Source organism: Ptiloglossa arizonensis, chromosome 8, assembly GCF_051014685.1.
Source record: "Ptiloglossa arizonensis isolate GNS036 chromosome 8, iyPtiAriz1_principal, whole genome shotgun sequence".
NCBI lineage: Eukaryota > Metazoa > Arthropoda > Insecta > Hymenoptera > Colletidae > Ptiloglossa > Ptiloglossa arizonensis.
In genome coordinates this window covers 12,373,264-12,389,059 of record NC_135055.1, presented here as the reverse complement: position 1 = coordinate 12,389,059, position 15,796 = coordinate 12,373,264, and the positions used below count along the sequence as shown (strand labels likewise).

The window sequence follows — 15,796 nt, the reverse complement described above, 5'->3', positions numbered from 1 at the left end:
CGATTCGATAATACGGTTTTATATAAACGAATTAAATGAAGTATATAGTTCGATGTCGATAACTCTATTTTAAGATCGTTTTCTACGATACACAACCGTCACCGAAATGACTGTATCGAACGTGTCTACCAAAAAATTCTCACAAAACGATGGAATTAAGAATTAATAAGAATATCAGTTATCAACTGGATATAAAATCAGTCATAAATTCACGAGTTGTCGATCAATTTTTGCGAATCTCTACCGAACGAGGTAAAATGCATGTCCCACAACCTTCCTAATTTTCTCTTTGCAACACTATCTCTACAATCTGCAACAATCACCGAAACGACTGTACCTAAATCGGATGAAACGTTTCGAGCAACAAATCCTCATAAAACGATGGAATTGAACATTAAGAAGAATATCAAGTATGAACCAGATTTAGAAGTAGTTATAAATTCACGAGTTCACATGGTTAATCAATTTATGCGATTCTCTACCGAGCGGTGTAAAATGCGCGTTCCAGAACGTCGATAATTTTCTCTTTGTAACACGATTTCTACGATACGCAATCACCGAAACGATCATGCATGATTTCAAATATATCCGCCGACAAATGTTCCCGAACCGGTGAAATTACGAAGAACGTCTAGCATCGATGAAAATCTACAAACAGTTGTTACAAATTGGCGCGTACCGCGCTATGGACAAATATTACCGATTCTCTAGCCATCGGTGTAAAATGCGCAACCCTCGGGACGATTCCCTCTCGGTGAGGTAATTTCAATAACGATCGTCGTAAATCTAAATAAAATTACGAGCAATAACGTCGAACGTCAGTTGAATCGCGATTAACAACTAACGATCAGAAATTCGCTCTTGTCTTTTCGCCGATAAATAATTTCCGATTCGCTAACGGAGCGATGCGAAACGCGCGGTTCCACGGTACGATCGCAGATCGCTGGTTACGCTGTTTCCCGCTAACAAGTTCCCGTAAAGCCGCGGAATTACGAAGCGCACCAGTTCTAAATTCGATGCGTTCCACGAGGAGAAGTTTTCTCGCGCCGTACCACGGCCGATGAATCGCGCTCGCGCGGTTTTCGAAGCGGACGAAAGTCCTTTCTAAACGCGTCGCGTGCTCCCGCTCGATCGCAGCGACGCTACCTTTCCCACCCGCTCTTTTTCCGCGGGGCAGAGAGTTAACGGGAACGCGTGTTCGCGCGGCGGAAATCCCTCGTCGCGGTTACGCGTTCCCGAAACTCGTACGAAAAGAAAAAAAAAAAACAACAACAACAACAACGACGACGCGTTCTCGCGATCGATCGACTCCGTGGATCGATCCACGGTGCACGATTTCCGTTCCAACGATCCTCGAGTGTCGTACGCGGGGTCCTCGCGGAAAATCCGCGCCGCTTCCCGGAAAGCGACGTGCCGCGACAATTTCGCGCGCAACGATCGTTAAACGTCCAACGGTACGCGCGTACGTGCGTAGGGCGAGACGGATGACCGGAATAGAAGCGAGGAAGAGAGAAACAGCGACCGAGGGACCGAGAGAGACGACCGAGTTGCGCCGCGAGTGGAACAGAGCGCGAGAAAAAGTTGCGCGGCAGAGACGGAGCGCAGGGGATAGAGATACCGAGCTACCGAGAGAGACAGAGAAATAGAAAGAGAGAGAGAGAGAGAGAAGAAGTAGAGAGAAATAGAGAGAGAGAGAGACAACTGGCGGCGCGAGTAGGAGAGAGCCAGAGCACGCGACCTTCACGAAACGTCAAACGTCTATGCTGTTTAGCATGCAGGGCCGTACGACTGAAAGAGGTTTACCCACGCTCTGGCTCTGATTACCTTCTCCGCGGTCCAACGAGACTGTCATTAGGTAACGCGGTGCGCGGACCCGTGGATACCGCGTGTCTCCGCTTGTATCGCGGAAAGAAAGATCGGGTCGACGCGTTGACAACCGTGCGGGACCGTTTGGGGACCATGGTTCGGTACGAGACGTCCGTTGCAAAAATACGCGTTACCCGTTCAGGATCGTTCGTACGCGAAGCGTTGATTTTATGGGTCACGGGTGTTACGCGTAGATCGCTATTATAGAATATTAATCGAATAACGCGTTGTTGAAGAAACGTGGTTTCGTTTTCGATGAAACGTTTCGCGCACGTTACGTAAGGTATCGTGGAATCTTACGTATTATTTGATATTTTCAATTGTGTACAGCGGAGAAACGACAAACGTTACAACAAACGGATTAAACTGTGCTCGTTCGGCCTCGGTGCGTACACCTACGTGCAGGAAAATAAGAAATAATGGATAAGGTTACGTAGGACGACCGAACCTTGCGTACAGAGGAGATTCGAGGCACAAACGTTTCACGAACGAATTAAACCGGGTTTAACTTCGGTAGGTGAGGTTCGTTCGTTCCGCGATACGCGAAAAGAACCGGTGCACAAGATACACCGGGACAATTGAACGCGATCGAACCTTCTCTACCGAGCAGGACCGAAACATGAACGTTCGATAAATAAATTAACGGACGCGGATGGAAATAAGAAATAATACGAAAAGCTTGTCGAACATTGTCCACCGAAGAGTGTTCGAAGCAACGCAAATCTAAACCAACGAATCGAATCGTTCTTGTACTCTTCCCTCGAGGGTAAGTTTCGCTCGAGAGGGAAATAATAACGCGTAAAATTACGTGGGAGTGTTACGCACCGAGGAGGACCAGGACGCGTTCCTTTTACAAACAAATTAAACCGCGCTTGTTTAGCCAAGAATCGGTGAACCAAGTTACTCGAGATTCTCGGCAAAAGAGCGTTTGATATTCCAAGACGTATTTTCCGAAAGTTAGGCAGGAAACGAGCCCCGGAGGACGTTCTCGCGAGAACCATCGCGGCTGTCAACGCGTTTAGGTGAACGCGCGCGGTACCGCGGATAAACGGAATACGAGATGCGTTTGTCGCGCGATTCTCGTTCGTTTCGAGCGTTGCGCGTTACAAACCCCGTACGACCCGGAAACGTTACGAACGCGTTCCCGTTGCCTGTTGTTTCGTTCTTTCCCTCCGCGTTGCACCGAAATCCGTTTCCCGACGCACGCACACCGGACGACGAGCATCGTTGGAAAAATCGCGAAACGATCGACCTCACCGTCGAACGGAACGTCGTTCGTACGATAGGAGCCACGGGCACGGGTCGCGGTGATACCTCGAGCTGTCGATAATCGTAAAGTTCGAATCGCGAACGAGGGTCCCGCGTATACACGGAAACGTCGCGGTAGCGCGTCCCTCTCGCGCGAGTCGTATGTTCGATTTTTCATCGCGTACGCGACGATCGTATCGATTCGTTGACCGATCGGTTCTCGAACCACCTCCCGCTGGCATTCAGCTTTTTTTGGTCGCTCACCCAAAAAGCGTTCTCCTCACCGATCTCGCCCCCGCTTGACTCCCGTCGTCCTCCAAAAATCTCGGCTTACTCCGGACGCACGTGTGATATTTTCGTCCCGCCGTGGCGGCTCACGGAACACGCACTCTCCTCGCCTCACGTTGAACACCAATCGTGGAGAGAGATTTCGAACAATACCACGACCACGACCACGACCCCCTTCTATCTCTCTCCCTCCCCGCGTAATTTCCTCCGATCCGATGAATCCGATCGATCCAGCGGTCGTCGCCGACTTCGCTCTTATTCGGGTCTCCTTGGCCCGGCGTGGAACGGGTCCACTGGTCGCGCGCTCGACAGCGGGCACAGCTGGGTGTAGGTTAGGTGCCGAGTGCTCGTAGGTTAGGAGGATGAAACGTGCTCCGCGTACGAGTCGCATCGGACTCGGTATCTCCAGGCGTTCGTTCGGTGATCCGTAACGTGGCCTCGCGATCGGTTCCAGCCCGAACACCGATGCCCGAACAGCACCGAGTACCTCCTAGACGGTCCAAGAGCCATCCGAGGACCGTACGCTCGCCTCACGACGAACAGTAGAACCGTCTCGGTCGTCTCTTTGGGCACCACCGAGTCGCCCTTCACGGCGTCCCCTGGCTCTCGTCATTCCGGAATCACGTAGCGTTAACTCGGTGTCTCACGATGCGCCGCGTTGCCCCCGACGACGACCACGCACTCCTTTCGATCCCCAAACCCACACTCCGATCCTCGCACTGAAGAGCCGCGTGTTCGCCTCACGCTCGACACCGGGAATCTTCCTCTACGTCAACCGGCGTTTTAATCGGTGACACGATCCGACCGACGTTGCTCTCGCGAGTGCGTTTAACTTTTGTTTACTTTTGCCCGCGTTCGGAGCGCGTTCCGCGGCTATATACTCGTTTCCGATTGATTCGTATCGCGGCCACGCGCTCACCGTGTACGTTTCTTTTTTCCGGATTTTTTTTCACTCTCTCTCTCTCTCTCTCTCTCGCTCTCACTTTCTCTCTCTCTCTTTCACTCCTTCTCTCTATTTCTTTCTCGTTTTTAAATTTATTTCTCTCTCTCTCTCTCTCTCTTTTTCCCCCGTTTGAACTCGGTGTGACGGTCGAACGATCCCACCGATGGAATATCTGCAGTGTCGCGCACTGTCGCGGCGCGAACGATAGTCGGTGCTTCACTTTTCACTTGTCACGTGTCCTCCTTTGTATCGCTGCGCGTCGATTATTATTTTCTTTTTTTTTTTTCTTTTTCTTTTTCCCCACCCGGTTCGGCCTAGCGCCCACCCGGTTCCCCACCCTCGCCCCGCGCGCGCTCGGTACCGGACAACGAGAGAAGGAACAAAAAAAAAAAAAAACAGAAAAAACAGAGAGACGCGTCTCTCGGCGCGTACTTTCGAGGGCGGTTTCGGTGTTCGGGAATATTGTCGCGCGTTGCCTCTAAACCGACACGGCCGCTTCGACGATTCGAATCGCGGGGAACGTCTTACGAGCACGGCTCGAGCCGCGTCGCGTCAGACGAGCGACGCGGATCGCCGGTACCGAAGACGTTCGCGAGACCAACGTGACACCGTTGCACAGCGCGCGGGAGACCACGGTGAACGTTTGCCAAAAGTTAAACCGCACAAGGTCGAACAACGTCGTGCGTGGTCGGAAACGGTTTCACGATCCAGCGACGTCCGCGCGCCACGGTTAACTGTCAACAGCCGTGCGATTTCACGTGTACCCGGGGCGCGCTCCTCGGGACGACGGGAACCGTCCTCGTTTCACAGGGGGGATCCCCCTCGATCGTGGTGGACCGATCTGGTCACCGCGGCTTCGCAAAAAGTGCGTGTTCCGTGTCCGAACCTCGTCGGCCGTGGATTTCCCCGTAGAGGAGACCATTCGGTTCGCGGAACCGGGAGGATAAATCGTCGTTATTTCTCTCTCTCTCTCCCACTCTCTCTCTTTCTCTCTTTCTCTCTTTTTCCGTCTATCTCTCTCGCTTTCTTTCTTTCGTTCTTTCTCATTTTTTTTCACCACGGGCATCGCTCGTGACAGCGAACAGCAGCGGCGACGACAACAACAACAGTAGCAGTGGCAGCCCCCAACGGTGTCGTGTGTTCCGCAACGGAAACTCTGGGCACCAGCGTGTGTTTCGGCGAGAAATTGAAAATTACGTTAATAGGCAACGGGTGACGAACTTCTTCACAAGCCCCGTTCGGCCGAGCACGAGTATCTCTCGTTGATTTTCTTATTGGTTTTCGTTTCTTTTTCGCTTTCTCGGTGAATGGAATTGGATAGAAAAAAAAAAAAATTGACGAAAATAATTGAACGACGACTCGTCGGTAACACAAACCGCTCCCGACGACGGTTTCGCGCACTCGGAGCCGCGTACTCGAATGGACACTCGCATAGAAATATTTACCTTGCTACATGTAAAATGAATAGAGAGCCTGCCTGAATCGAACGAAGGAAGGCTCAACCGGCCCACTGTGACGTCGCCGGCCTACTGTCAGCTCAGCGCTCGCTCGGCCCCGCGGTCAACTAACCTACCGTGTTCGCCGCGCAGACTTTACCGACAAAATAAATCGATTCGCCGCCGCCCAAGCGCACAATTCGCCAACGATAAATCTTATTCGGTCGCGTAACTATTTTTCGTCCAATTTTCGTTCGTTTACGAACGTTTTTCGTATGTACGACGTCGCCACGGTCGCTCGCTTGACTGGCGTAGTAGTCAGGTGTGAAACGCTCACGCGCACAGCCGCATACACAGAGACGGCGCACGTTTCCCTCGCAGATCTCGCGATTCGTAGAGCCATAGGCGTCTCGTTGGACCAAAAAAAACTCTTGTTCGCCGCGTTAGGGGTGGGAGTAGAGAGCGTGTAAGAATATCAAACGCATTGACGTCTTACGCAGCGCGGTAAGGTAATTATTTCGGACGTACTTTGCCGCGCGGCTGACCTCGAAATTAGAAATTTCGCACGGTGCCGACTGGCGTAACTCGAATTTACGTGCGCGAACGACAGAGAGGTGGGGAGACCAGAAACAGAGACGGAGCGAGACGGACGCATCAACGGAACAGATATTTGCGTGCGATTCTCTTCCGATTTGTCACTAGCATTTTCGCGACGACGACCACGCGAGTGTTTCCTTTTGTTACCTCGACTGCGCGACGTCCTCTCGAGATCGCTTTTCCAGCAAACTTGCGCGCTGATTTTTCTTACCGCTTTGCGATCGACGATTTCGCAACTTTTTCAAGATCTTTCCATTCCTGAAATCAACGATCGACCATCTTCGAAATCGATAATCTGAATATTTCTCTTTTGGACTTTTCACTCTTTAAACGGTCGCGCTGATGTTAACTAATTTGGGATCGGTTAATTTTTAAACAGGATACTGTCATGTAAACATATGAAAATTTGTGCGAGACGATGAAACAATTCGAGTCATTTTTTTATCTCGGGGCTGGAGAATTTTTAAGAATTGTTATGTTCGTTTACGAACATAACCTTAATTTGGTTTCTTCTCGCTGGAATGATTTTACGGTTCTATGATAAACTTCTATTAGTTTTTCCAAATCAGTCATCGTATATTATACAAACACGATTATGTATATATTTAAATACAATTGTCAAGCGTCGAATTTGCCTAGGAAACTTAAATGCAAAGCTGAAGTATCCTACGCAAAATGGCCGCCGAATTAAATTGGTTTGACATTGTTCGGAGGTAAAGTAGCAACGACTTGGAACGATTTAAGAATTTAAATCGTTTAAAAAAAAAGAAAATGAAAACGAGCAACTATTATATACTAATAGATATTAAAAAAATTGTTTTATAAAACGACGAATTAAAAGTTCAAGTTTTTAGAAGACTGGAAATATGAAAGTATTAAATGAACAAAATTGTAACGAATATTATTTCGCAAAAATACAATTGGTACAAAATAAGAATCGACTATCATAGTTGTCCGTAGTAACTATTAAAAATTTGACTACTGAAAATAATTACGTAACGTAGAAGCAACGTTATTGCTCAGTTGAAGATAATGTCTTAAAAACTCCAGTACACGATACAGATTAATATTTTGTTCATAATTTAATATTAACGAAAACAATTTTTCGTCGGTATTTAAATTTATCCAAATATCGCACAATTTTTAAAGTGTAAAAGCGAGACCCGGATAAAGTGGATTTAATTTTTGCGGGTAATTTTTTAGTGGTACATTATGCGTAATAAAATATTATATTCGGCACTAGAATTCTAAGTTTTGGTTAACAGAATTAATTCCACGTTATGTTATTAGAATTTCTCATTGAAAAAGATGTTTTTAGAAACTTGCGGTTGTGGTACAGTACTTGTAATATACTCTGTGGTTTTACACTGTATGCTGTACAAGTGTCTCGATATTATTAGACACTTCTAGATGCCAGTGATTTATTTATAGGACGTGTCGTAACTTTAACAAAAATTTCTTTTTCATAAAAAAATTATTCTTCCCGTTCAACCGAGTACCTTCGATTACAATTCACGAGAAACAAATTACCATCGTCGAGTAAACATCGAGTTAGAAAAAAAGGACACTTATCCGATACTCCTTAACTCGACTCGATCGTTCACAATCAACAACGACATTCGCTGGAACAATTATCATTAAACCGTGCGTCCTTTTTTTTTTTCCTTTCCGATATTCAATTACTTTCCTTCGTTATCCCGAAACGTAAAACTCTATTTGTTTCGTGCAGCATGAGCCGGGAGGTACACGTTTAATAAAATTGTTAAAAAAAGGAGAACGCACCGATAAAACTAGAACCACGTGGATTGGAATAAACGTTCACGATTTCGCTACCAACGTCTACCTGTGCTGGTCTCGTAACGTTAATGTAAACATTCCTTTAACAGCCGCCCTACACCCACCACCGAAAACCTTTCTGCTTAACGATCGAGCGTATTTCCTCTTGGCTCGCTCCAAATAATTTTATTGTAACGGATACGGACGGAGAAGGTTGACGGAAGCAGAGTCACGGAACTGCATCGGAATTCTAGAAGGATCTCGGACGCGCGACACGTGTGACTTCGGATTAGAAAAGGTAAACACGCGTTCGGCCAGGTGGCGCGAAACGGCGTCGGTGCATCGACGAGGCTCCCACACGCGCGCACCAGGTACTTGTACACTTTTCGCGCGATATAGTTGTTACGATGCAGCTGGCTATATAGATTCTTAGGTAATACTAATTGCGCCCGACTGCCGGCTACATCCGAGCTCGTTCGCTCGCTCGCTCGCTCGCTCGCTCGCCCGTTCGCTCGCGCGCGTGCTCACGCGTTCTACGTAGGCCACACGTGGACTCGCGCACAGACGCGTCGCCGCGGGGAATAATTTCATTGTGGCTACTTTAATGCGATCGTCGCCGATAAATTATTCCCAGGCAGATAACTCGTGATCGCCGCCGTAAGAACCGGAATTTACGGCGAACCGAGCCGACTCCGTTCGAACGCAAATCCATCGTGCAAATTGAATTGCCTCAATGTCAATAGTTTCTTATAGCTTGAGAAAGAAGGCCGCGCCGCGCCGCGCCACGCCGCGTTAACGCGCGTAATCCCCCGCGCCGGCTACGCGATGTTGTTTCTTCATCGATCTCGACGAAATTTTTCCCCTGCCCGCGTTTTCCCTCCGTACATTTGCCCGAAAGACTACGCTTGAACGCGATTGTAATTCCGCGACGTGCCTCGTTTAAAGTTCGCGAGACTCGAGTCTTCGGTGGGGATACAACCGTGTACTCTGTGTTCATCGATGCTTCATTCTTTCGCAATTACCAAACGGAACAATCGGATTTCGTACGATTATTTACGATTTTACCATTATTGAGCGTTTGTTTCAAATTTTATATTTACGTTAGAAAAAATTTTACCATTATTGAGCGACATACGAAATACTTGTTTAAAGTTCTGTATTCGCGTTGCAAAATTTTGACGATCCATTGTCGATTTCTTGCCTGTACATATGTCGCGATAATACTCGAAATGTATACAAATACTTCGATTCGAGACAAGCGTGGTTTCTTTGAACAAAATGAGAACAAAGTAGGAAGAAAAGTTTCTCGATTTTTGCAAACGACGCGCGTGGAAAATAATTTTTTCTTCGTCGTGTATCTTTTAATTACAACGTAGGAGAACTCCGAGCGAAGAATCGAGGGACGAATAAAGGTTAGTTTTTTATCCCGTTATTCCCTTGCCTTCTGGATTTCATTTAATTCGGTTTTTTATAATACCGATCAAAGGTCATGGATATTCGGTTCCATTTTTCTCTTTTCTTTTTTTTTACTTCACGGAGTACCGATTACATTTTACGCGCGTAAAATTATTATATTCCCTTCCAGTGTATCAAGGTTTTCTTTTAAAGAGTATCCTGCCTACTCTTTTCTTACTATACAAAGATGGTAACCGGTGCCTCCGAGCGAGTAATACATTATACATCGTTACAGTTGGAATCTAATTACGACGAATATTTGTTTCTCTTGTGTAATTTATGCAATTTTTCTGTAATTGACACAGTTTATGTCTGCACGGTATTAAAGTGCATTCGGCGTTTTTCCGCGAGAAATTCCCCGCGAATGTAATCAGTTTGTTGCGATATCCACGGAACGACGCGAATTTTTCTACATCTATTGCCGTTATTTATACAGCGATACTCGGAACAAAGCGTTTCTGAGATACTCGAAGAATCGGTCGAGTATTCGATCGAAATCTGAAAATCGTTACATGGAAACCCGCCATGTGTATAGACAATCGGTTGGTACCAGTTGCCCTATTTTAAACAGAAATCATTATTTTCTACTCTTCTTTCTCTTTCCTCTCCTCTTTTTCTCGTTCTATTTCATTTTATTGCGTACCACAAGGTTAGGTTCGTACCGTTAAAATTTTTTGTTGCTTACAATCTCGATACAATAAAGACCTATTATCCCCGATTGATTCCCCCGCAAGGAACAAATCTTAAAGCCCGCTTGCACCTCAAAGCTACAATAAAACTACCAAGCTCGAGCGAAATTGAATATAAGTTTGAGGTTAGGTTCGACCGTATCTCGCCCTCTCGCGCTTACGTACACGGTATACGCGCGCAACACCGCGAACTTCTCGGCCGAAAGTCGTTAAATAAAATACAATAATCGTTCGATCTTCCAGGGATCGTTCCCGGGCCTGAATCTCGGCCGAATTGTAATTAAATCGCACGCGAAACGATCGATCGCTATTTTTGGAATCCCCCATTGTCCTTGCTGTTTCGTCGCCGCGCAAAACGCGACCGTTTCCCCGCAACCGATGATCCAGAAAAGCGACGGGTCCCGAGTTCTCAGCTCACCGACGGTAACGATACGGCGTACGCACGTGATAAAACGTTGCCCGGAGGAGAAAGAGCCCGCCCGGAGAGATTCCAGTTAGGAGCGACAAAGAGAACGAAAGAGAAAGAAAGAAAGAAAAACACACACACAGAGAGAGAGAGAGAGAGAGAGAAAGAGAGAGAACGAGGGAGGGAGGGAGAAAGAAAGAGAAGAAAAAAAAATCATCCAGCCGGTTGCCTTGATACCTCATTATGGCCAGGGTTTTCGCAGGGTGACCCTCGCCCGCGCGGGCGCTTGCCGGGTATTTTCCCGCGTGATGAGCGCGATTATTGTCTGCCGCGTTCGTCGTTGTTCGCAGATCGATCCGAGCGTTGCATGCGCGTCCACGTACACGTTGTTTTTCATAGATCGTCCGCAACGTGCTGGCGGTTGGACGACGACGACGGAGGGAGGCAGGCGGCCGGGGGCAGGGGAGAATGACGAAGGGAGGAGAGGGGCGGAGGGGATGGTACGGTGGGGGCCGGAGGGGAGGGCGATACGGGGTACGGGAGGGTGGGAGACGCTCGGCTGAAATTGCGCGTCTACGCGTTCTTAGGTAACGCATTGCGCGTTGCGTGAACGGAACTCGGCTGGTTCGCGTTCATGCGCACACAGGGCCGCCGTGTGCCAGCCCGTGGCAATTGCCACAGTTCGTTTCGCGCACCTTTATTTTTGCTTTGCGTGAGCGCAGGTGCCTCGTCGGGCACGTGACGTCGCCCCGGCGTGTATCTGCGTCCACGTAGTACGGCTATTAGGTAACGCGTCGATAGTGCGTGAATCGGATTTGCCGTCGTAACGCTCGCCCGTCATCTACAGTGCGGTTCAGCGTCGCGCCTCGCCGAGCCCCGCGACGCTTACACGCGAGCCTCGTCGCTCGCTCGCGCGCGCGCTCCAACGCTTCGCGGTGCCGAATTTTTACGAAAGATTCCCGCCGGACGAAATTCGAATCGAACGGAATTCTAATCGGAATTGCGCCTCGGTTACGTAAAAATCTTACCTCGTACCGTTCCGTCGGATCGATGCACACGTTGGTACGCGTGTTCCAACGCGCGAATTTTGTATATTTTTGTATAAGTTTGAAATTGTAAATATAGTCGAGCATTCGTTCGAAATACAGATCGTCGAATGTACCAATACGTTGTAAATGTAATGGTAAATTGATAAATTGTTTTGATAAATTCTATTCATCTTTTTTAATTTACTATGCCCACGAAGAAATATCGAATAAAAAGTATCGATTGGATTGCATTGTAAGACTCAATCGAAGTCGAAAATGTTATTATGTAGGATGTTCGATGAGATATTTGATGAATTTTGTTTACGTGTACAATCGTTCTGAAAAAATATGTTACGTACAGGTATGTTTCGCTTTCTTGGTCAATTATATCGAAAATAAGATATGGATGTTACGACGATACAGTAATTCCAATGTGTTTGCTTGATTTTAATATCGATTTTATATCTTATATACAGATATTGTATTAAGGTTGTGTACATTATAGATCTATTTTGTTTTGTGAACGAGGTAAACGTTATTTATGTCGGTTTCAAGAGCAGAATATTAGTGGTTCCCAATGCCAAAGGCAAAGCTTGTGCACGGCATTTGATTATTTTAGTCTTCGTTTGATAAGAAACAGGCCTACGCATGGTGCACATGATATTATTTGTTCGAAATGATTCGCCGAAGACGTGAACGAAGCTTGTTGGATACCTTGCAGGTCACCCAGTATAATGAGAAGTCTCGAGCAGATTAGAGTAGATATGTTACAAAGTATAGCACTCCCAGGCAATCTAAAGCGATTGAAGCTTGTAACAAACTGACAGATTGAACAGTGTTCAATAACAAAAGATCATGTATTGTAGGGAGAAGAAGAGATCAGTCCCGGGTCAAAGGGACTGCGATACCGTTGGTAAATAGAATATGGACTCTATCGAGTAATTTTTAATCTTTATTTCTTCGTACAATACATTTGGTATATAATAAAAAATTCAAATATTGAACCAAGGTGACAGATGTCCATTAATTATCAATCTTGTACAATCTATTTTTTTTTATTAACTTTTCGACCTGTACGTTTTCGAGTACAGAAATAATCCAAAATTATTTACCTTTAAACACGAGATTAAGATTATAATTATACATCGGAGAGAAATGATAAGAGCAAAAGATAATATTATCAAGTTAGAAAGTATCAGAAACGCAGTAATCGTATAATTGTATTATCATATAAAACGTTAAGTGACATAATATATCTCTAAATCTTTGAACGGTATAAATATTGGAGATTGTATAATTTTCTAATAGATTAATGTACAATGACAGAAAGCATGTATACATACCTGCTAATCGCTACAAAAAGTAATACTATCATACTCGTATCAGAACCACCATCTGAAGTGGTATTACTTAATCGTTCTGTACTCAAGATCTCGATATCTGCTAAATGTTGGGTAAAATATCTACACGATTTCAATGTTTCCATTTATATAAACAGACCTTCTGAAATAGGTATGTATGCCATCAATAATAAAGAAAACTTTTATCGGTCTCGTTAACGACAAAAACAATAGGAGTGGTTAAGTAACTTGGTTCGAGGCAATGAATCTATGGTTAACTTATTATCTCAATATATACTTTCTCGAATAAATAAAGAGTGATTGCTAGACACGGGAAAAATAAATCTATATTGTTATAACCAAATAGCACAGTACATTTAAAAGATCTCCGTTTCATGTTGAGTTTACATTCGAACGTGCTACGACCATTTTGAATACTCCTAGCATGGATATTCTAGGAATATTGGTCTCTTAAGTATTACAAACGTTCTTAGAATTTAAATATTGGATGTTTCAGAAATATACATCTTGTAAGTCTCGTGGATGCTTTGAAGAATTAAATTTCAGATGTTCCAAGGATAACCTTCTTGTAGAAGTAGATTTTACAGCTATACGATAAAAATGTTAAAAAATCTTAAAGTATTCAGAATTAAATACATAGGATTTTTAATTTCGTAATTGTTTGAAATTTTCATAAAGTGTCCATGATTGTATAAATCATAGACAAAATTATAGTTATAACATTGTTGCGACAAAATGTTTAAATTTTATATACTATACTTGATTAAAAATCATTCTGCACAGCAATTTGATGCCATGTGATTGAATATAATTATTGATATCTTACATATATATATGTGTACATTGAATAGCGAGTATCAGGTTTCCTAATCTCAACTTATCAAAAGGTGTTATGTGAGAGTTTGTGCAGTAGGATTCTTTTTTTAAAGCTTGTTTAGATAATTAATTTTTCTTTGTCGTGAAATTTTCCACGAGCTTGAATGCTCGGGATAGTTTGGTAGCTAGTAGGTTTTTTTTTTATTATAAAAGAGTTCTTTACAAGATGTATGTGATTTTCTTTAATTGTCATTTATTTTTATGTAACTTTTTGGAGCTGATGACACGCGTTGAAACAGTCGGTTCTAATTCACACTTTTGTATTGCACTTTTGCAAAAATTGCAAATATATGTATAATTCCCTATTGTATGTGATTTACTAGCTAGATAATAAAAACTCTTACACACTGTATCGTGTACTATCTCAATACGCGAATTTAGCATGAATAAAATATGACTTGGTTCGCTGTCCGAGCGTCCTGTGTCGGACTGTTAAAACGTTCGCAAAAATTATGAAAGACGTTTCGGTTAGTAATTTTAAACTTTCAGGAAACGTTCCTTATACGCTTTTCAAGATATTACCGTAGCGTTTTTTAAAACTTTAAACGTTCACAAAGAGCACAGAGAAGGTTACTGTCGGACATTCGGAAACTGTTCCAAGGATGTTGATACAGCACGTCTCCAGGACGTTCCACTTTGTAAACTGAACCTTCCTACGACATTTAACGAGTACGTACAGGAGACATCCCTTTTCGAGATGTCCTAACGTACAGAACGTCTAGAATGGATATTCTTTCTATGTACATAAGATGTCGTTTTACTATTTGGAAACTAATTGAATATACTTTTATATTTTTCAATACAACGAAAATATATTACTCAATATTATACCTTGATGTATAATCAAGATATCAATAATTAGATATCAATGGGCAAGAGTAGATGCTCATACTTATCTCTGTATCATCCATGACGAAAATACACGGAATATAAAAATTACTTGATAATGGATTGATAGTTCAGTAAGCAAGTAACAAAAAATATATTTTGTTATCTCGTTTCGTACCAAGTTCATGCTTTATTTCAAGACAGTTTATCTTGGCAAAAATAAATAATTCTACCGAAGTTAGTTTCTTTAGGTTTATTTAAAGAATTAAATTGATTCTTTGTAATTTTGTAAACATTTCGAGTTTCTCGATTATTGCAACACTTTTCGCTTTCTGGAGGATGCTTGAATCTTCATCTGTACTTTCAGCTTTCGCGCTTCTCGCGATTAAGGTTGCTTTGAAGGGATTCAACAAAATTGCTAACATTTCGAATCAGTTATGAAACAAGAATGCATTCTTTGCTGTTATTTATTCTGTTCCGGGAAAATAAGTACAAAGCGAAGTCAGTTCGCTGAAACTTTTAGTTGATAAATTGATTTATAATGGTCATCGCGAGTAGTTTTGCCACATCAGAGGAACGTTATTTATTAAGTTATTTTAAATGTTGCCTCATTGACGTAACCATTCAATTTGTAAATAACTATTCGTAATTACATTTTTCAATGATATACCATGGCAATATCGTCGTAAGATTGACACATGTTATGAATCAATATTACTTTGAACTTTCGTTTACTTAAAACAAAATAATTCTATGAAGATGATAATAGTTTAAGATTTTCGATTCGAGCAATTGTATTATTTTTTGCGAAGAAAAACATAATTAATTATAATGAGACGACAACGATATAATAATAGTAGATGGATAAATATCATATACAAATGATAAAAAATAATTTAAAGATGTAAAATAGATAGAAATGTTCACTGACTGCACCGAAAGTTTAGTAAAATTAATTAATATTAGGCTACAACGATAGAAAATAGTGAAGGAGATTCT

At 43.8% G+C, this 15,796-nt stretch overlaps 1 protein-coding gene across 5 annotated transcripts in view; it reads right to left on the bottom strand.

Moving 5' to 3' along the window:
• Mamo (zinc finger protein 628-like) overlaps window positions 1-5,869 on the bottom strand; it is a 131,821-nt gene extending 125,952 nt beyond the window's left edge. For 2 of the 5 annotated variants that reach the window (XM_076318218.1, XM_076318222.1), the window contains exon 1: window positions 3,890-5,759. In XM_076318218.1, coding sequence (XP_076174333.1) covers window positions 3,890-3,912 — 23 coding nt within the window. In that variant the 5' untranslated portion in view covers window positions 3,913-5,759. Of the gene's footprint in view, window positions 1-3,378; window positions 3,483-3,889; window positions 5,760-5,790 lie in introns of those variants that run through there. The other 3 variants (XM_076318221.1, XM_076318219.1, XM_076318220.1) reach the window with 3 other exon arrangements.
• Window positions 5,870-15,796: the final 9,927 nt, after the last annotated feature.